The 21,012-nt window shown below is 38.5% G+C and overlaps 1 protein-coding gene across 2 annotated transcripts in view; it reads left to right on the top strand.

Annotated features, from left to right (window-relative positions):
• prkcz (protein kinase C, zeta) overlaps window positions 1-21,012 on the top strand; it is a 303,127-nt gene that overhangs the window by 128,693 nt on the left and 153,422 nt on the right. For both annotated transcript variants that reach the window (XM_052039280.1, XM_052039279.1), the window contains exon 5: window positions 12,137-12,222. In XM_052039280.1, the coding sequence (XP_051895240.1) occupies window positions 12,137-12,222 (86 nt within the window). The remainder of the gene's footprint in view (window positions 1-12,136; window positions 12,223-21,012) is intronic.

The following is a 21,012-nucleotide window of genomic DNA, read 5'->3' as shown; positions in this document are numbered from 1 at the left end:
AACAATGCTTGTCCACCTCCATCCCCCTAGCAATAAAAGCCAATATGCCATTTGCCTGTTTAATTATTTCTGCCAACTTTTGGTATTTCATACTCAAGAACACTCAGATACATTGGTACTCTGCTCATTTGCTGTTTTTCTCCATTTAGATAATTGTATACCTTTTGATCCCTCCTACTGAAGTACATGACCTCACACTTCTCTACATTAAACTCCATTTGCCAAATTTTTGTCCACTCATTCAATCTATCTATATTTTGTTGCAAAGTCCAAACATTCCCATCACAGCATTCCTCTACCCCACCTATTGTTGCATGATCAGCAAACTTAGTAACCTAACACTCTACCCCTTTTTCTAAGTCATTGATTTAGATAGTAAATAGTTGAGAGCCAAGAACTGATGCTTGGGGCACTCTACTAGTTATGCCTTTCCAGTCTGAAAAAGACTGATTTATTCTGACTGTCTTCTATATGATACTGAGCCTTCAGCCCCATTTAACACACTTCCTCCAATACTGTGTGATCTTAGCTTGTGCAGCAGCCTTTTATGTGGCACCTTATGGAATGCCTTCTGGAAATCCAAATATACACGTTACCCTCTATTGACTGCTTGTTATATCCTCGAACTCCAGCAAATTTGTCAAACATGATTTTCCTTAAAACCACATTGACTTGGTTTGATTACACTCAGCTTCTCTAAATGACATCCCATTTCCTTCCTGATTATAGACTGTAACATTTTGCCAACAATAGATATTAAGCCAGCTGGCCTATTGTCTGAGACGTTGTAAATTTTGGGAGTTGCTGTCAAGGAATCCTTGGCAAATTGCTGAACTATATTTTGTAAATTATGCACTGTACAGCTGGCATTCATAAGTCTCATAAGAAATAGGAGCAGTAGTGGGCAAGTTGGCCCCCAGAACCTGCTCTACTCTTCAGTAACTTCATGACTGATCTAATTTGGCCTCCACATCACTTTCCTGTTCTCTCTCCGTACTCTTTGACTCCCCAGTGGTCTCTACATTAGAGAAACCAAATACAGATTGGATAATCGCTTTGTGGAGCACCTGCACTCAGTCCACAGGACTGACCCTAATCTTCTGATAGCCTGCCATTTTCGTTCATCGTTCCACTCCCACTCTGACCTCTGTCTGTGGCATCCTGCATTCTTACAACAAGGTTCAATGTAAGTTTGAGGAACTGCACCTCACCTTTCATCTACGCACATTGCAGTCTGCAGGACTCAACATTGAATTCTCTGTCAGATAACTTACTCTTGCTTTCTATTTCTATCAGGTCTGATCAATTTTTTGCTTGCCCTTGCTCTTTCCCCTTTTCATTCATTTGTATATTCTGGCCTAGAGAAACAAATAACTGCAGATGCTGGAATCTTTCTACCCTCCTTGTTTCCTCTTTGCCTTTGACCCATCTCCCAGTGGAACTGCTCTCCCCTTCTTCACGCACCTGCCTATCACTATCTCATATCTGCATCTACCTATCACCACCTTGTGCCCACCCTGCTTCCCCTCTTTTGTCCATCTATCACTGCTCTGCTTTTCCCTCCTATATATTGGGCTTCCCCTTTTCCTATCTTCAGTCCTGAAGAAGGGTCCTGACCCAAAACGTTGATGACCTGCTTTTTTCCACAGATGCTGCCTGGCCTGCTGAGTTCCTCCAGCATCATAGTGTATATTCTGGCCTGTTAGGCACATCCAAAAGGACCAGACTATACAACATCATCGAGACTTCACAGCAGTAGCAAAGCATCACACAGACAAAGGAGCTTAACTACCCATTTAATGGCTACATTATTTTGCCTATTACAGACATTTCACCCACTTCCCTCCCCTGCCTTCTCTGCTACCTAGACTAACTTGCTTTTTCTCTTTCTCAGTTATGATGAAAAGTCTTTGACCTGAAACGATAACTGTTTCTCTTCCCACATACGCTATCTGACCTGTTGGGTTTTTCCAGCATTTTGTTTTTATCATAGCAAAGACCTACTTAACACCAGTGGTCTGGAAATTTATCACCATATTTATACAGACAATGGTTGGTTCGTTCGTCAATGTGTACATGTGTACTTGTCAGAAAAATTTTGAGATGGGGTCTGGGGCCAACCTCATATATGCAGGTCCACAGGTAGCAAATTAGCAGATAGTGATGTCATATATAAAAAGCTGTTTTATTTAGTGAGTGGTGGTGACTATTTAGTCTATGATGGTTCTTCTTGCCTTTGATCATGCTTCCAAAGTCTTTTGGTTTAGAAATTCATTTCTTGGCATTTCTCTGTTAAAATAGTTTTGTGTGGCGCCATAATTGTTTTTTTTTAACTCTCATTAGGTTATTTTTAAACCTCCTTTTATTATCTTAGCAAAGTCAATCCTGAGACTTTAGTAGATTGAAGGTTGTTGTTGTCAGTTTTGTCTTTATAAGTATTGACACACTATGACGTGTTACTTTTTTAATATTTGTTTACAGTCAAGAGATGCACTTTCTTGGGGCGTAGGATGGGGGTTATATTGAATTTGCAATTGAATATGGATTTTTTAAAAGTTTTATTTTTTTTAATATGTTCTATAAATGCACAAACATAATTTCTTTACTGAATATGCATTAAAAATCGAGACATTTACAATAAAAGAAAACACCAAAACAACTTTTTATTTTTCTTGCACCTAAACAAATTAACTGCTGTGGAATCTAGATCAATGAAGGTACATGCCTACACTGATTCTCAGTCGGCTTCATTTTCTTCAAGGACAGGTTACTATGGGGTTTGTAGATACTAATTTAGCTTCTGTGGCTTTGCTTCTTGACCCATAAAAAGCTGGAAGCTATTCAAAACAACCTTGGAGCTCACTACAAATTTAAGCAAAGTACATCAAGGTTGATAATTCCCAGATGACTACCATATACACTCTGTTTTGAAATTGCCATAAGCTGCGGTTGATCAATTTCTTGAAACATTGGATAGATAACCTTGAGATAAAGACTTGCAGCCATTTGTAATTATATAATGTAACAACTATACTTCACATAAAAGCGTGCTGAAAATGGTCAATGGACTAGAATTAAATCCACCACCTTCAATTTAGAGTTAGTTGAGCTTTTCTTTGTGGAGGTGTTGTTTCTGCAGTTCTGCTAGTCAGTATTTCAAGAATGAATCTGTACTCATTCAGCAAAGTGGAGGTGTTCTGTGATCCTCCTGAAATCATTAATAACTCATTTATGTTAAAGATTGCTATATACTTTCAGCTATTAGATTGCTGTATATTGATAGTTTATTTCACACTCTCCTTAAGGCCGAACAGGAAGTGACTGTTTATTGCCTACTTTTATGACCATTTAATCCTGTCATTGCTTCAAGAAGTCTGAGGAAGTAGTGTTGTTGAAGAGCTAAATATAGTATACTGAGTGGAATTGGAAATGAGAGATTTCATGAATTATTTTGCAATTGCCCCTTTGTCTCTGAAGTTCAATTTCATCCATAGCAAGTCCTACTCGGTATTTAATGGCCGGTGGCTGACTTGTTTTCCCCAAAGGAAGACTACATTCATTCAGGCAGCATTTAATTAATTTGAAGTCGACTCTCTCCTCTCTGCACTTTGCACAGTTAAGTTTAGTCCTGATTTATTAAAGTGATTAATCTGTGAACATATAATCCTCTTCAAATTTTATTGTACAGGTTCCTAATTAATTGTGGCTGGCATGATCTCTCTGGGGGTTGTGTCTGAAGCCCGATTTGCTATTTCTAAAACTGCATTTATTTATATGATTAATTCCAAGTTGTCCAATTCCCACAAAACTTGACTCCATCTTTCAGGTCACATTTAACAAACAAGAATGTTGTAATATTCAAATTTGTGTAAAATGCCTTTTAATGGCAGCTGGTGATTGTGGTCTTAAAGGCTAAATGTTGCAATACCGCCAAGAACATAAAGAAAAGCAGGCTAAGTTCATAAATTTACTCATTACAAAGCAAGTGCCAAAAAAAATCCCCCAAGTCCTGTCACACCCAACTGCTTTCTCCGCCCCCCCCCCCATGTGTGTGCACACAACACCTTTTTCTCCCTGTAACCCTGCAACTTATTCTCTCTTTCAAACCCTTTATCTCCCCTTTGATTCTTTTTGCCACGTAACTATACTAAGAGTAATTTACACTGGCTAACCAACCTGCCACTAAGTCTTTGGGAGGTGGGGCAAAACCAGAGCAACAGGTAGAAAGGTTGGGGGAGAGCAATCAAACTCCACCCAGACAACATTTGAGGTCGGTTGAATCCAGGTGTGGGGCTATGAGAAAGCAACACTAGCTACTACATCACTCTGTGGCCCGGGTTATGAGAAGACGTGATAAACTAGTAAGGGCATTGTAATAAGATCAAGTGAGTTAGTATTAAATTGCTGAGGGTGGGGGAGATAGGGATAGCATAAAGGGAATCCCTCTAATAAAGTGGAGTCAGGATTGCAGTGGTGAGCAGGAAGTTGTTGATGAAGCCATCTGGTTTATAGATTGAGGATCGTTAGATAAAGAGAGAAAACATGCAAAGGCTGTGCAATACAGGTCAGAGTTGTAGGAACTATCCAGCAGATCAGGCAGTGTCAGTGAAGAAAGAAAAACTGAGTTAATACTGTAGATGGAAGTTTATAATAGAATTGCTAGTTCTTGTGCAAATAGAGAAAGTGAGTTATCTGAAATTGTTGAATTTGGTGTTGAGTCCTGAAGGCTGCAGCTCGTGCAGGCTGAAGATAGGGTTCTATTGCTCAAGCATTCATTGGAACTCACTGGAACAATGCAGGAAGCTACAGGCGGAGAGGTAGGACTGGGATGAAGAACTAAAGTAAGAAGCAGCTGGCAGTTCAGGGTCACCACTGAAAAAACTGAACAAAAGTGCTTTGCAAAAACAGTCACCCAATCTGCTTTCGGTTACTCTAATGTAGTGGTGAGCACATTGTGAGCACCAAAAGCAGTACACTAGGTTGTAAACTTTACAAGTGAATCACCATTTCACCTGGAAGGACTATTTGGGTTCCTGGATGGGGGAGGGGGGCAAGGGTAGAGATAAAAGAGCAGGTGTTACACTTCCTGAAATTGCATGTGAAGGTGCCATGGGGAGAGTGGATGATGGAGATAGAAGAGTGGATCAGGGTATTGTGAAGGGAAGAGTCCCTTCAGAATAGTGAAAGAAGAAGGGAGGGGATGATGTAAATGGTGGTAGAATTTCATTGAAGGTAGCAGAAATTGCAAATGATTGGTCCATGGAATATGAAAGTTGGTGCACAGAAAGCGAGGACCATGGGAAATCTATCCTTGCATTGTCCCGGAGGAGATGGAGTGAGATCAGAGGTGCTGGAAATAGATGAAGCATGGTCAGGTTCTCTGTCAACTATGGTAGAGGGTGTTGGATCTGGTTATTTTCAAATCTGCAGGTTCTTTCAGGAGTCCAGGAATGAGCTGAAAACAACTTGGTGCTTCACAAAGTTTTATTGGAAAAGTTTAAAACAAAGAAACAGTCACAGAGCACATGGCACTAGTTTTACTACTAGGAGATGAGCCGAGACAAAAGGAACTAAAGATGAGCTAGGGCTGAGGGGGGGAGAAGAGAGCAAGAGAGTGATTAATGAAAAACGACTCCTTTTATACCTGAAATAAGAGGTACTCCTTAGCTAACAATAGTCCAATCAGGAAACCTGTTAGCTACCTGTGGCAAAACCAGCCAATGAAAAAACACATATTCACCTAATGGATGAACGAATAAGCTAGGAAGCGGCCATTCCTCGTGCAGCCACGAGGTGTATTAAACACTATACATGTTTAAAAAAAAACAAATTAAAACAGTCGAATCCAACAAGGGGAAGACATATGGTTAAGAAGAATAGGAAGGCATCTCAGAAACTTAAGTGGAAAATTGCAATCATTGAAATAGAAATAAGGAAGTGAGTGCATGGAGGCAGGACATAAGGAAGTGTGATAGAGATATCTGTGGGAGTCTCTGAGCTTGTAATCAATATTTGTTTTGCGACAGGTTATCCATCTGTTATATTATCTCAGTTTTTCCTCTGCCCATGGACATGGATTGACCTGCTGGGCATTTCCTATAACTCTGATGTGCATTTCTGATCTCTTATATGTTATTTTGTGTTTTTCCTAACAGCCCTCATTATTTCATTGAATCAGATAGGTTCATCAATAACATATCACCAAGGCAATTCCACCCCCACTCTGTCAAAGATATTCCATTTGTCCTATATGTCTGCCCCCACTCTCTCTGCAACTTAAAACTAATTAATTTTTTTCTCTTTTCCATTTCTGATGAAGGGTCTTTGACTTAAAACATTAATGTTGCTTCTCTTTCCACAGATTCTTCCTGAAATGATGAGTATTTTCTGTTTGTATTTACAGCATTATGTCAGCTGTTTGCTGTGTCACAATGAGATTGTAGATTTGAGATTTGTAATATATTTCCAATCAGGTAGAGATTTTATAAGAGAATTTGTTATATCTAGTCACAACGTAATCCTACAAACTAATAGCCTGACCTCTTGAAGGTGACCCAAACTCAACAATTCAGCAACAGCTTCTTCCCCTCCACCATCAAATTTCTGAATGATCCATGAACACTACCTCATTATATGTTTTTTTTCCACTATTTATTTAGTTTTGTACTTCATAGATTTTTGTCTTTGCACTGTATTGCTGCCGCAAAACAACAAATTTCATGTCATATGTCAGTGATAATAAATCTGATTCTTGGTTGACTGCAAACATGACCAAATGCCACCTGGTAATTGATCCAGCCAATATCCCAGGCTTAAACTTTCAAAGGAAAACTTGAACAACTCTTAATCTGCTTGAGGATAAATCAGAGAAGATGTAGCCACCCAAATCAGACTATCACCAAATACTGAACTTTGCCTGGAGGAATTCATTCTGCCTTAGTTAAAGTGATTGAGGGGATTGCTAAACTCGACAATGAACCAACCATATGAATTTCAGGTACACTGATCTTACAAGCTGAAATAGGGAAAATGCTGGCAGGAGTTTATAAAATATTGTCACAAGTAGTTTTGGGCTCTGATTGAGAGCATACTGGGAGGAAGGGATACAGGCATTGCATCTAACTATTTGTCGTTTTAATAGAGTTAAAGCAGTCGCATATTTGGGATTCGTCAGCTCACAGGAGGGGTGTGCTCTTTAAAATCTTCCATTTTGACCAAATGCTCCTTATTGCTCCTTATCTTGCCTTGTGTAGCACTGTGTCAAATCTTGTTGATGGTCTTGTGCAGAAGCTTATGAGCTTTGAGATGAAGTGTATTATATGAAGCTAGGTTGTTGTCCAGTCTGCTCACTAATTGTTTTCTTTAAATCTTTTAAAGTCCTCTTAGCTGTTTGTCAACCTCCTATATTCTTGTGAAAAATGGACATCTGTGACAGGGTTTATCTTTATAAGTATCAAACTGAAATTTGTGTCTAAAAATGCCAGCACAATGTCAGTTTTGTGGACATGAGGGATTGTTAATGTTTTAATAGATCAAGAAGGTGTGTTTTATTGCAAAGCTTGATGTCTGAAATGAAAAGATGATCTGATCAACTGTGTGAAGTTGTCCATTTCTGATTTGAGATCTAAACTGATGAAATTGAAATTCTTTGAGAGGGTTGAAAAAGAAAATATATGATATACTTGGATTTTTAAAGCATTTTGTTAAGGTCCCATATGGTAGACTATACAAAAGTTTAAGGGGTGTGATTAACATGAGGCCTGGTACCGCAGTAACTGCATTTGACAGGTAGCTTAAAGTTAACTAAAGAGAACTAGATGATATCAAAAAACAAAGGAATGGGCATGCTGATAATGTAAGATGAGCTAGACAGGTTAATGGGCGACTTGTGTGTGCAGAAACCAGGATGGATTTGTTGGGCTGGTTGCCTGTTTTCATATGCTATATGCTAATGAGATTATTTACTCAGAGTGGGGTAGCTGGGTGTCATGGAGGACCAGGGAAGTACAGGGGTTCTGTGTTCTGTTTTGGGCACTCTATCTGAAGGGTATTTTGGCTTTGGAGTTGGTGCAATGTAAGATTCATTGAAAGTTTCCAGGGCAAACTGATTAAGTTATGAGAACAGGTTTCACACAGGAGGATCTATACATTTTGAGTTCAGAGTTTAGCCAGTTAGAGCTTCCCCATATTTAGAAACTCGCCTTAAATAGCGCACAGAGCATGGAAACAAGCAATTCATTTATGTAGCACATTTTGCAATCTCAGCACTTTACACTTGAAAATTATTTCAATAGCTGTAATCACCATGGTGGTATCAGAACCACAGCAGCTATTTTGTATGTTGCAGTCACATAACCAATTAAATTGTTTTTAAAAATGGCCAGTTAAACTTTTTAAGTATGTTGATTGATGGTTAAATATTCACTAAGACTCCAGGTTGTGGTCCCCTGTTTTAAGAACATACAAACATAACAGAAGTAGGAATAGGGAATGCAGACCAAGGAACCACCTCCTCCACTTCAGTCAGACCATGGCTGATTTGATCTTTAGCCTCACCTTCACCTTCCTGTTTGATCCCCACAACCCAGGTGCCCTACTAATCCAAAATTCTCTCTCGGCCTTGAAACTATTTAATGACTCAGTATCTACAGCCCTTTGGATTTAAAAATTGTAATGATTCACCACTCTCAAAAAAGAGAAATTCCTCATCTCATAGTTTTTCTTCAAAATTGTTACCCTGATTTTCCTTTTATCTGCCTGAGAAGGGAGACAGGATTTTGCTTTAGCATCTGTGTAAATATTGCACCTCCAATAGCACAGCAGAACATAAATGTTAGCCAAGGTTCAAACTTAATGGAATTAAAATCATTTAGGCAATTGAAAGCCAGATACATGTATAGTGGAAAAAGAGTTGAACTTTCATCCTTCTGACAGGTGAGTGTGTTGCCCAATCATCATCATCATCAGCTTCTTTGGATCAAGGATGACTTCCACTCTTTTTGTGGGTTTTGAGGTGGCTAAGGAGTCCAGTGTGGAAATCGTAAATCCAGGGCAAGAGGTGACAGACAAGGTGGGCAGGATAATTTGTGAAATGGCCCACTTTCTCTGCTGCTTACACAGGGCCTCTGATTGTTCCCATTGCATGGTCTGCGTGGTCTTAATGCTCCTTCTCCACTTTGAGCTGGAGATTTCTAGAAGTTGGGGGATGTTGCATTTCTTCGAGGCTTCAAGCACATCCTTGGATATTTTCCTCTGTCCCGTAATCTCTTTCCATGGCAGAGCTCAGAAAAATCCTGTTGTTATATGGCTCAGAGTGCTGGATGTAACAAGAATAACTCACAAGTTAGCAATATTTCAAAACAAGTGCATGCTAAAGACTCCCTCTGAAAGACTTAGCTTCACAATTTGGAAAAATCTATAAGAAATTCGCCACTTGCTTTGCAGTATGTTTTCTTTTGTTACCTGAATTGAAGTAGAAATTGAGGGTGCTTGAATGCTGGCTGTGGTAATTGAGTTGCTTGAAGAAGTGAGAATGATTACAATTCTTAACTACTTAAAAGTCATAGGTATAATACAGTCAGAATCATATAATTAATTGAGAAATAAGTGCATTTTGAGAAGAAATAGAACTGTGGTGGAAATCACTATTTCTAAGGTTTCTATAATGATTCTGTGTTGCATTTTCATATGAAATGTTACCTAGCTCAGAAACAAGGCCAACAAATGCACATAACTATTGATTTTTGCTCATTGGAAAATATATTTATCCTACATAATCTTGTTAGGAGCCCTATTGACAGGGAAGGTTTCATGTCTGTAATTAGCTACCCAACTTGAGTCAATGGTGAAATGACTGTAATTAACAACAATTTCTTTGGTGAAATAAATATTATGTTGTAATTCATGATTACTCCCTATTGAATCCAATTGAAATGTAGACCTGTATTCATTTGCAGTGAAGATGGGAAAAGGCATGGCAGTAATCTCTTCCCTGGGCCTCTCGGTTCAGTAGTCTTGTTATCATGTTCTGGATTTGTGTGAAGAAAGGAACCATCAGCATTGAGTGACTTATTATCAATGATTTTAATCTCCATCTCTATTCATCATGTTTTTCTCCTCCTAACTTTATTATACTCTCTAATTTCTCTGTTAATATACTTTCCAAGCAACATTCATAACCAGCCTCTTGACCTTGCCATCTTGTGCATCTTTGCTATGTATGTTTTGTCAAACAGAGGCAGGAGCATCTCAGATATTGTGTGCAGTAATGAGGGAATCCTACATTGTTGGAAGAGTGTCTTCCCTCTTCGGCGGATGTAAAAGATCTGATGCACTGTGTCAAAGAGGAGCCAGGAAAGTTATCCCAAGGGTCCTGGCTAATATTTCAATCAGTGTTCAATATTTCAATAAATGATCTATTCATTATCATGCGTGTGGGGACTTGCTGTCTGCAGATTGCTTGCTGCATTACCCACATTACAAAAGTGACTCTTTCAAAAGTAATTCATTAACTGTCAAGCACTACAGGACATCGTGAGTTATGAAAGCTTGCTAATAGATGAAAGCTGCAAGCAACTCTGCAGCTAATCTGAATGCACATGACCCAGGAATGTTTTGCTGCTAAGAATGCATTCTGGAATGTTCCATAACCCTATACCAACACCCTTCATATCATTGAGTACAAAATTACACAATAGAATTAATTTCAGAAGCAGAGAACAATGTTCTGATGCTACTTAGTAGCAGATTTAGCCTACCAGCTTGGATCGAGTTTCTCAGCAGTGTTAAGAAGCTAAAAACTGCTTTGGTAACGTGGTCATAAATGAAGTTATGCAGCAAAGATTCAACAGGATGTTATCAAAAATGATTGATCAAATGTAAGAAGAAACAGGTGTGTTTTAGTTTCACTGGAGCTACTGAGGTAAGAGTTTACCTGATGGCTTTTCTGGTTACTGGTTTATGATGGATTGATTAGTGAAAGGGGCACAAATTTAAGTTTACCACAAATAACAGTTGAAGGGAAAATTGGATAAAATTTTTGAACAAGATGATTAGGATATAGAACTCTTGTGTTGAAGCATTGTTCAGTAATAGGGTAATTAAATGATGAAATACAAGGAATGTTAAAGGGTATGATGAGCAAGCAGGAGGATAGGATTTCACCAAGTAGAGAAAGCCATTTCACAAACAACAAAGCTGTTTCCATGCTGTAATTATCAGTGAATATAGTTCTAGGAAGAGGAACTGAATGCAGAGTTTTGTGATTTTAATCAGTTTAACTTTCCCTTTTCTACTAGATATACATATATAGAAATGAAGTGTTCGTCATTTGTAGATAATTTTAGGAATCTGATGCCTACACCAACTGAATTGCTTTTTCATTTGATTCCGTTTTATTTCTCTATGCAGCAGGGAATGCATTTCAAATGTAATTAGTTGGCTTTAAAACAAATCATCATGCGTTGAGTGTTGCAGAAATTCATGTCTTCCATCCTTTTGAGTTAACTAAATATAAAAGAGTTAAACATGTCATGTTTTTAAAACTTTTGCTCATTGTGTATGAGTTGTAGAAATCAGTTGAATTTTCCACCATATCCTTGCCACCAGCAAGAAGAGTTTATGTTTACAAATAGGTTGCTGGATTTAATTGTTGCAGTAACAAAATTTCACAGCATTATATTGTATTTCATTCTTATTTTCAGCCTTGAATAAAGTAAGGCAAAAATTGAGTGTTCAAGAGAACAATGATTAATGTTTCTCTTGTACTCCCAGGTGATTATATCCCAATAATAACTGCTGTAGCCAAGGATACTTCCAGATACACATCATGCATTTTCTTTATTTTAGTTGCATTTTCAAATGACAGCAGCACCACTGGAATTGTTATAAAACTAAAATAAAGGTATGTGGATGAGGCACAGAGTCAGGCAATGATAAGGATTTTTTCCCTTCTTTGCAGCATTTCATCACTGTGTTTCCGTGATTCTACTGCTATTTGCTCATACTGTGTGAGATTGGATGTGACACAGAGTGAGGGATGGGCTTGCGCCTCGTGCAGCATCTTGCTTACTAATCAGTTGCCAGAAGGGAAATACTATTATGCTGATGCTTTGTATCTTTTTTGTTTCTTTTCTAGAATCAATCTATAGGCGTGGGGCAAGAAGATGGCGGAAGCTCTACCGTGTGAATGGACATCTCTTCCAAGCCAAACGATTTAACAGAGTGAGTGAATCATTATGTAGTTCCATTAGTTGTTTGCACATTAACAATCATCTTGCTTTATTCTAAACACCATGTGCCTTCAGAGTTAGTCCTGCTTGAATGTAATGCAAAAAAATGTTCAGAACGTGTATTTAACTTGGGAATAAAGAGGATCATTAACTGGTGTTTTCTGCATTATTTACTCCAGTGGCCATCAGTGCGGTGGGCTTAATATTTAATGCTGGCTCATATGTGTTTAGATTAATATCAAAGTGCAGCATAGATAGCAACCTAACACTTAAATTCAATCTACATTCCCATTTGAGATGTTGTATTTTGAGACAATGAAATTTATGCTTTCATAATACAGTACTTTTAAAGTATTGGCTGTGTTTTCCTCACCACATTATTGGTGCTTATTGAGATGGCAGAGTAATACATCATTCAAAATTATTAGAAATGGATACCATATAAATGGAAGTCTTTTATCATGTGGGAAAACAAGCCAATGTGGCTTACAGATATGTACTTGGACAAAAGTTGACACTGAGATAATAAAGCTATTATCAGGATAAATGACTAAACACTTTATTAGAGTGTAAGGATGAAATGTGTTGAGGTTTCGAGAATTTCCAGAAGTTGACCCAGATTATTGAATGCATGCCTTGATGGTAGTGATGGTGGAGTTTGGAAAATGGGGAAGGGCTGATAGCATGATGTTATTTGATCATGAAAATGATCATTTTAAATCTGTTTTATTGCTGCACCTGGGAGCAAAGTATTGGCTGGGGAAGTGGGTGTCGGGTTGGAGGAGAGGGGGGAAGAGGGTTGATGGAAAAGGAGTACAAAGACAGTGCCAGCTTCAGAATTTCAGATAAGTTAGGGAATGGGAGACCAGCCAGTAGAGTCTTCGAGAAATTCCAGTAGCAAATATGGGGATGGATGACGGCAAAAAGAACATGGTCTTTGTGATGGAGACTAAATAAGATATTTGGTCTGTTTTAACCTAAGTGGCTTCCCAGGGAGATGGATGAAAATTGCTGCTCAGGGAACAGACTTTGGAAGACAGGATTTGATATTTAGTTTAAATGGAGAAGATTTTGGCTCATCTGAAGTACAGTATAGTCTCAGCCATCCGGCATCCATGGGGGATGCTGGTCGCATGAATATACCGGTTGCGTGAGAATTGTTCAAGAAAAACATTGCTAGGATGTTGCTGCTAATCTGCCCACAACTGCACTGCCCTTATGTATAAATGTTAATAAATGTCTTTTCACATTTACTTTTCAAAACACCTTGAAATAAAATTGAGCATTTTATGAAATTGCTTAATATTCTTAGAAATTTTTGCTGGTTCCATAAGAATTCCAGATGCACAAATAGCAGAAAAATGCATGTTTACTGTATTAGGCAACCCACTACAAATGACATTTTTTTTTCCAGAGGTGAATGCAGAAGGCAGTGGGCATGTAAGAAAATGGGATGGGGGCAAGATTAAATAAAAAGTGGTCATACTCTGAGCTGAGTCATAATTTTAGATTCTGAGCCTATTATTTATATACTTTTCTTGACATAACTGAACCATTCACTCAACAGTATTGTTAAGCATATCTTTCTTACGTGACTGGTTCTGTCTATTAAATTTCTCGTCAGCAGTGAACCCAAGGATGGTGATGGCAGTGTTTTTGAATATTAAGGGTAGCTGGTTAGTCGTTCATGTTTGAGATGGTCATTGACTGGCAAATTGTGGCCTGAATGTTACTTGCCACTTAAATGCCCATGCCTGACTGTTGTCTAGGACTTCATGTATGCAGGATGGCCTATTTCAGTTTCTAACAACATGCAAAAGTTAATAGCAAATGGATGGACTTTCTCTTGAAGTTGGTTATTGATTGGCACATGATGCTGTCATGGTCTCATTGCATGCAGCTTCATTTTCAAAGGCGTTGCAATGTAATTGAACATTGCACAATTATTAGCAAGTATCCCCACTTCTGAGCTTAATTTGGGGGAAAGTCTTTTATAAAGCAGCTGAAGAAGTCAGACCAAGGACACTAGCATTTCCATTGATTCCTGCAGTTGGGATGATTGATCTCTAAGGACTACAAACATCAATCTTTATGTAAGGTAACACTCCAACCAGAGGTTGGGAAGTCTCAGTTTTTAAATGCAATAATATGTGCTGTGAAATGATTGCCCATAGACTTATAACCCTTATGCAGAGTTTCTGAACCTAAATGGAGTTGTTGAAGATTACTGAACAGAGGCAATTTGCTTTGCTTTGAATGCATTGGAAGGCAATAGGCTACTGCTCAACTTGTACATTTACCTTGTGATGTGAAGAACCTAACACTTGAATGAGAAAATAGCTTTTGGATTCAGTCATTATTCAATAAATAACTGTTGTACTTTCAATACTAATAATCCTTGTAGTTAAATTGCAATGTTAACACAGTTCCATGGGTGCAGCTTAAATATTATTGGTTTAACTTTTCCTTCGTATCCCAGTTTCCACATAAAAGAATTGTATGGAATCAACAGCTCAGAAGCAGAGTTTCACTCAAATAGTCAGTGTTGGCATTTAGTCTCCAAATGAGCCCCTTCAGGTCCTGTTTTATCTAACAGTTCCAATATATCTTTTTCATTTTTTCCCTTGAATTTATTTAGCAGCTTGAATGCATCAATGCTTCCATGCACAAGCTAGAATCTAGGGTAGAATCTAGAAGCTAGGGTGACTACTGTTGCCAACACTAGATATCCCTCATCTTAGTTGGTGCATAAGGGAGGATACCAAAAGGGGTGCTTATTTTGACAATGTTGGGTAAAATGTGACTTCAATAACTATGAAGTAATTGCATTAAATGAAAGTTGTTTAAGGACTCCTTAAAAATCACTTCTTTTAAAAAAAATTGCGGGGCCAGGAGAAGGAGAAATGCTCCTCATGACCTCAAAGAAAAAAAGTTGATCCATTGGTGTCTATTTATTAGCATCTCTGCATGCAACACTTCCCTCTATTTTATTGGTATTTATCTGACTTAACTCCATTGTGGATCTGCTAGATTATCTGTCTTCTCCTTAAACTGAGCTGTCGATCATTGCTCAGAAATCTCTTGTTCACCCCACCCACCCCCCAGCCCTCTCCGTTCCTGCACTCCCTTTGTAATCATACAGTTTGTTTTATTTGCTTCTCCTTGTTCTTCCTATTAAGTTGTGTCATTTTGCATTTCTTCATTTTAAATTTCTGTATGAACACTTTATCAGCCTGTCCTCTTCAAGTCTTTAAGTACTCTCTACATTGCTGGCAAATTTCCAAAATATGTCGTCTACAAATTTTGAAGTTGTCCCTGTACAACCAAGGGTAAATGAGAAAGCAGTGATTCCTGCACCAATCTTTTTCTAGCCCAATAAACAAATGTTCATCCCTACTGTTTCCTGTGCCCAAAACAATTTCTTATCCAATCTGATTGTCACCTGCTTTCTTCACACCCCACCCCAACCAAAAAAAAACTTTTATTCCGTTGGCTTCAGTTTTTATAAGAAGATAATCATTTGCCTTTTTGCCAAACAGTCTATACACACAAGGTGTATTAAGGTACTTTATTAAATGCAGCTAATCATGGAAGGTTATGCTAAAACTGTATAAAACACTTGTTAAACCTTGGAAAGTGTATTCTGATCTGGACAGCTTATAGGACGGATGTGATTGTACTTGTGTGTGTAGACTTCTTTCACTACCATCAAGACTTAAGAATTGGGATAAAAATATCTTTCCTTGAACTAGTTTTATTTGATGTTTATAAAATTATGAGGAGCCTAGGAAGACCAGAAAAAATGCCTATGTTCCTTTATCAACAAATAACTACAGGACTGCTGGAGGTTTGCTGGAGGCAGGAAGTACTTGGATGTCGAGAGTAGATGACCAGATTCTGCCTTGTTGTAGATGGTTACTGCCGGGAGATTTTGTGCCCATCACTTGTACCTTCCCCCTCCCACCTTCCAGAATAGGCTGATTGACCTTCTTTTGTTTTATAAATTTCTCTGATTCTACATTGAATTATAGTAGCCTGCCCTGGACTTCTCTAATAGTGATTCATAATTGTAAATCTGAATCATTTGCAGCCATTTTCACCCAGAACTGCTAAATGGATGATCAGTTTTGGCTTCCTTCTCAAGTCCTTACCTTCGCAGAGTTGGTGGTCCTCAACCCTCTTCACAGTGAAACTTGTGTACTGTTCTCCTCATTCCCCAGTTCTCTGTATATGGAGACCTGAAGCAAAAATTGAGAAGTGTGCTGTTAGTACATTATTCCCAATCGCACTTAGGGATAGTGTCTTTGAGAAGATTGTGTTATGCAGCCTAATCAGATGTTGCATTACATGAAACTGCCCCAGTGAATTGCGATTATATAGTTAACACTGTTTGAAAACCTGCAGCCACAAGATTACAAAGTAATTACATACAAGATGGTTCAGCCAAATTAATTCATTTATCCAGAATGACCCTGTTCAGTATTTAGTTCCTAAATCATTCCAGTGTTTGCCTTTAATGGAACTTGAGTGCCCATTTTCATAACTTTACTCTTTATTTGAAGGAAATGTTCCTGATAGCATTCCTAAATTTATTGTCTTCTCAGGGTTGAAATGTTAACTCTATTTTTCTCTCTCTCCACAAATGCTGTCTGACATATGAAGTATTTTCATCATTTTTATTTCCGCTTCAAATCTGTCACATGGTTCACAAATGAAATGTTTTACTTTTCATTTAGGTCAGGGGTATTTTATCTGATTTTTAAAAATATATTTTCACAGGTTCTTGATATGCCACACAGGGTGCAATTAACTGTTTGAACTATTAATACTTTCAAATTCTACCTCATGATGAACATAACAATATTGAGGTTTCACTGCAGTTCATTTCAATTTTTTAAAATGCTTGTGAATATTATGCCACCTGGCTACTGTAAATGTCTAAAAGTGTCCATTGCTGGAGTCACTGGAATTTTTTTTTTAAGTTTTCTTGGACTAAAAATTTAGTTTTAAATTAGCAAGCACAGTTTCAACATGAATAAATTAGTCAGCTGGGTAGAAAAGTGGCAAGTAAAGGTTAATTCAGAGAAATATGAAGTAATGTATGTGGGGAAATGTAATTAGATAACGGAATATGTGGTAGATGAGAGGATATTGAGAAGTGTGGAGGAGAAGAAACCTGCAGTATATGTCCATAGATCTTTAAAGGCAGCAGGGCATGTAGATATGATGTTTGAAAAGACTTAATGTACACCTTTTTACCTGAGGCATAGTATACAAGAACATAGCATACAAGAGTGTGGAATGAGCTGCCAGTGGAAGTGGTAGATGCGGGTTCAATTGTAACATTTAAGAGAAGTTTGGATAGGTACGTGCTTTGGAGGAATTTGGAAGGATATGGTCCAGTTGCAAGTAGATAGGACTAGGCAGAAGATCAGGTTGGCATTGACTAGATGGGCTGAAGGGCCTGTTTCTGTGCTGTAGTACTCTATTGAATCTATAACATGGAGGTTATGCTAGACCTTCATATAATGCTTGTTAACCATAGCTTGAGGCTTGTGTACAGCTCTGGTCATTACATTGCAGGAAAGATCGGATGTACTAGAGAAGATGCAGTGGAGGTTGAAGAAGATGTTGCCTGGCCTGGAAAATTTTGACTATGAGTAAGATTTGGATAGTTGGGATTGTTTTCTTTGGAATGGAGGCATCTGTGGTGTGACTTGAGGGGCCAAGATAGACTGAGTGAGAAAGACCTAGTTCCTTTAGCTGAGGGGTTTAAAAAAACTCTGGGCTTAGATTTAATTGATAAAAAGATTAAAGGGAAAATGAGCAAAGTTTTCTTTTCACCCAGAGGACCTGGAATTCACTGCCTGGATGTGTACTTCAAGGAACCATGACTTTCAGGGCTACTGATCAGTGTTGGAAGTTAACATGAGGTTGGAGAACTCTTTCTTGACTGGCACAGAAAGAGTAGGTCAAATTGTGACCTCCTGTGATGTAAATTCTCTTCAGTTCTTTGATTCTCAGCAGGAGGAGGCCACACAGACCTTGCAAGCTTGCTGTACTACTACATTTTCTGACTGATCCAGCATTACATTTTTCTGCCTGTTTACCATTTCTCCAATATCCTTTGTATCCAAAAATCTACCAGCCTGAGCTTTGAATCTGCTCATTGAAGGGAATTTCAAAAATTTCCAGCCAATATGAAAGGAAATTTCTCTTTATTTCTGTTCTAAATGGCTGATTTCCCCAAAGAGAAAAAACAGATAATTTTAAGGTTGGTGGACTTGGGGTGCCACAGGTGCTGTGGATCCAGATGTTCACAATCTATGTCAGTGACATGGGTGATGGTATCAAGTGTAATATATAAGCAAATGTTCCAATGACTCAAACCTAGGTGGTGACATGGGTTCTGAAGAAGATGCTGAGAGGCTGTAGGGAGATGTGGACAAACTACATGAAGGAACATAATGTGGAAAATGTGAAGTCATTCGATTTGGTAGAAAAAGTAGTATTTTTAAATGATGTAAGATTTAAAGATGGAGACACGAGACTGCAACTGCTGGAATCTGGAGCAAAAATAAACTGCTGGAAGAACTCAGTAGGTCAAGCAGCATTGGTGGAGGTAAAGGGATGGTCAATATTCCAGGTCGAGACCCTGCGTCAGGACTAAGAGTGTAGAGGGAAGATAGCCAATATATAGAAGTGGGAAGGAATGGTGAGGCAGAGGCTGGTAGGTGATAGATGAAACCATATGAGGAGGGGCTGATGGGCAGATGGAGCCTGGTGGGGGAGGAAACAGCAAAGGTAAACAAAGAGAAGAAACTCAGGCAGATAGGTGTATGGGTGATGGGCAGATGGAGCCAGATGGGGGGGGAATCAATGAATCTCGGTAACAAGAAGAGGTGGGGTGGATGGAAAAGGTGAACAAAAGGAGAGAGACCCTGGGTGACCGGTGGCAGTGGCAAAGGGACACGGGGAGTAGGTTTCCTGATATGGGAAAAAACTAATGTTCATACCATTGGGCTGTAGTCTACCCAAGCGGATTATGAGGTGCTGATGTAAAGATGTTGGTGCATAAAAGGAGCTGTGTCCTTGGACACAAATCACTTGGTCATGCAGGTTGAGCAAACAATTAGGATTAATGGTATGTTAGCCTTTATTACGAAGGTTTGATTACACAGAAGAAATTTCTTCACTTGAGTCCAGTGAATTTTGGGAATTCTTTATCCTGAACGGCTGTGGAAGCTGAGTTATTCTGTTCATTAAGGGACTCTAGGTATATGGGAATAGTTCTGGAAGATTAGCCATGATCTTGGTAAATGGCAGCAAGGCTTGAAGGGCCACGTGGCCTACACCTGCACATTTCTGACTTTTTATTCCAAGAACCTAGCTTCTGGGAGCCTCAATTTGACCTTTGTATCCTTAGCTGGTTCCAAAAATCTTTACCAAGACAAAGGATGTAGCAGTTAATGCCAGGATAAGGCCATCCATTTCAAAGTGATGTTGTGAGAAAAGCATTTTAGCAGGCACATTTTGTTTAAATGCTGTCTCTGTGCACCATATTAGCTGGCACCTAGCAATCTCAGCTAGATGGGTGGAAAGTCAGGTGATTCAGCTGAGTGTTATCTGGCGGTGGTTATGGTAACCAACTGAGCACAAATGGGTGACTCAGAAGCTATACCGTCATTTTAAACAGTGTTAAATGCAGTACTATATTATTTTAAACAAAGTCATCAACATGGTTCAAAGATATTTAATGTTATATTTTTAAAGACAATGAATTGTGTCAGTAGCTCTTGGATAGATTTGTCTTGTAAAGTGATTATAAAAATGTAAGCAGGTGCATTATGCATTTTTGCTATTTACTCAGAAGTCAATTGTTTGATCTGGTATCTATTAGTAAACCATTCCAACTGTTTATCTTTATGGATATTTTACTGGAAGGTATTATTTGATTTACTGTGGATGAATGAACATGATTAGAAATATTTTTGCAGCTTTACTGGAATGTAATGCGTGCATGACTTATCATCCGAAGCAGATGGTGATGTATTTGTAATCCATTGCTAATGCTAATTTTTACTGTATTGAGCTTCTCTCTTCATCCATCCCCCATTCAATCTGCTCCACTGCACGGAAATGAATAATATGATTTGATACAGAGCAACGCTGTTACGGCCTCTGTATCTTTATTCCTTCTGTTGAGCAGTTGCAGATTTGCGCACACAACAGTTGGTAATTTGCTTGTACTTGGCTTTGCCTGTTAGTCAAAGGAGATAAAATTCTGGAGTTCTACCTTAAATCCCAGTCAGACTGCATATGATAACCTCATCACAACATACTGTAATATGAGAACACTGGTACCGATTTAAAAATTCATGTCATATAAATGCGGTGCAGGTAGACAGGGCAATATGAAGTGATAGTATAACATTTCCTTGTAGGGGAGAAAGAAGAAACAGATGGGTGGATCTTCCCAAGTGGATTCGTGGACCCACTAGGTCAAGGAGATCATTGTCAGATGTGGGCTTGTTGTTTGCCTACCATTCAGTTGTGTATGTTTAGAGAGAAATGAGAAAAGAAGGGTATAGGGAAAAAGTCATTCTCTGCCGTGCTGCTAAAAACTCTTGTACATTATACCACATCTATCTGTTATAATAGCAAAGAATGGGTTATTTTTGAAATCTCTATATCCTCCTATAATTTTGTCATGGAATACTGTATACAACATTGAGCTTGTTTTGTTCTCTTCAGTTAATTTTGAATTATAATTGATTACCTT

This window comes from Pristis pectinata, chromosome 26 (genome assembly GCF_009764475.1).
Source record: "Pristis pectinata isolate sPriPec2 chromosome 26, sPriPec2.1.pri, whole genome shotgun sequence".
Taxonomy (NCBI): domain Eukaryota; kingdom Metazoa; phylum Chordata; class Chondrichthyes; order Rhinopristiformes; family Pristidae; genus Pristis; species Pristis pectinata.
Note: the sequence above shows the minus strand (reverse complement) of the source record. Positions and strands in the feature narration are given on the sequence as shown.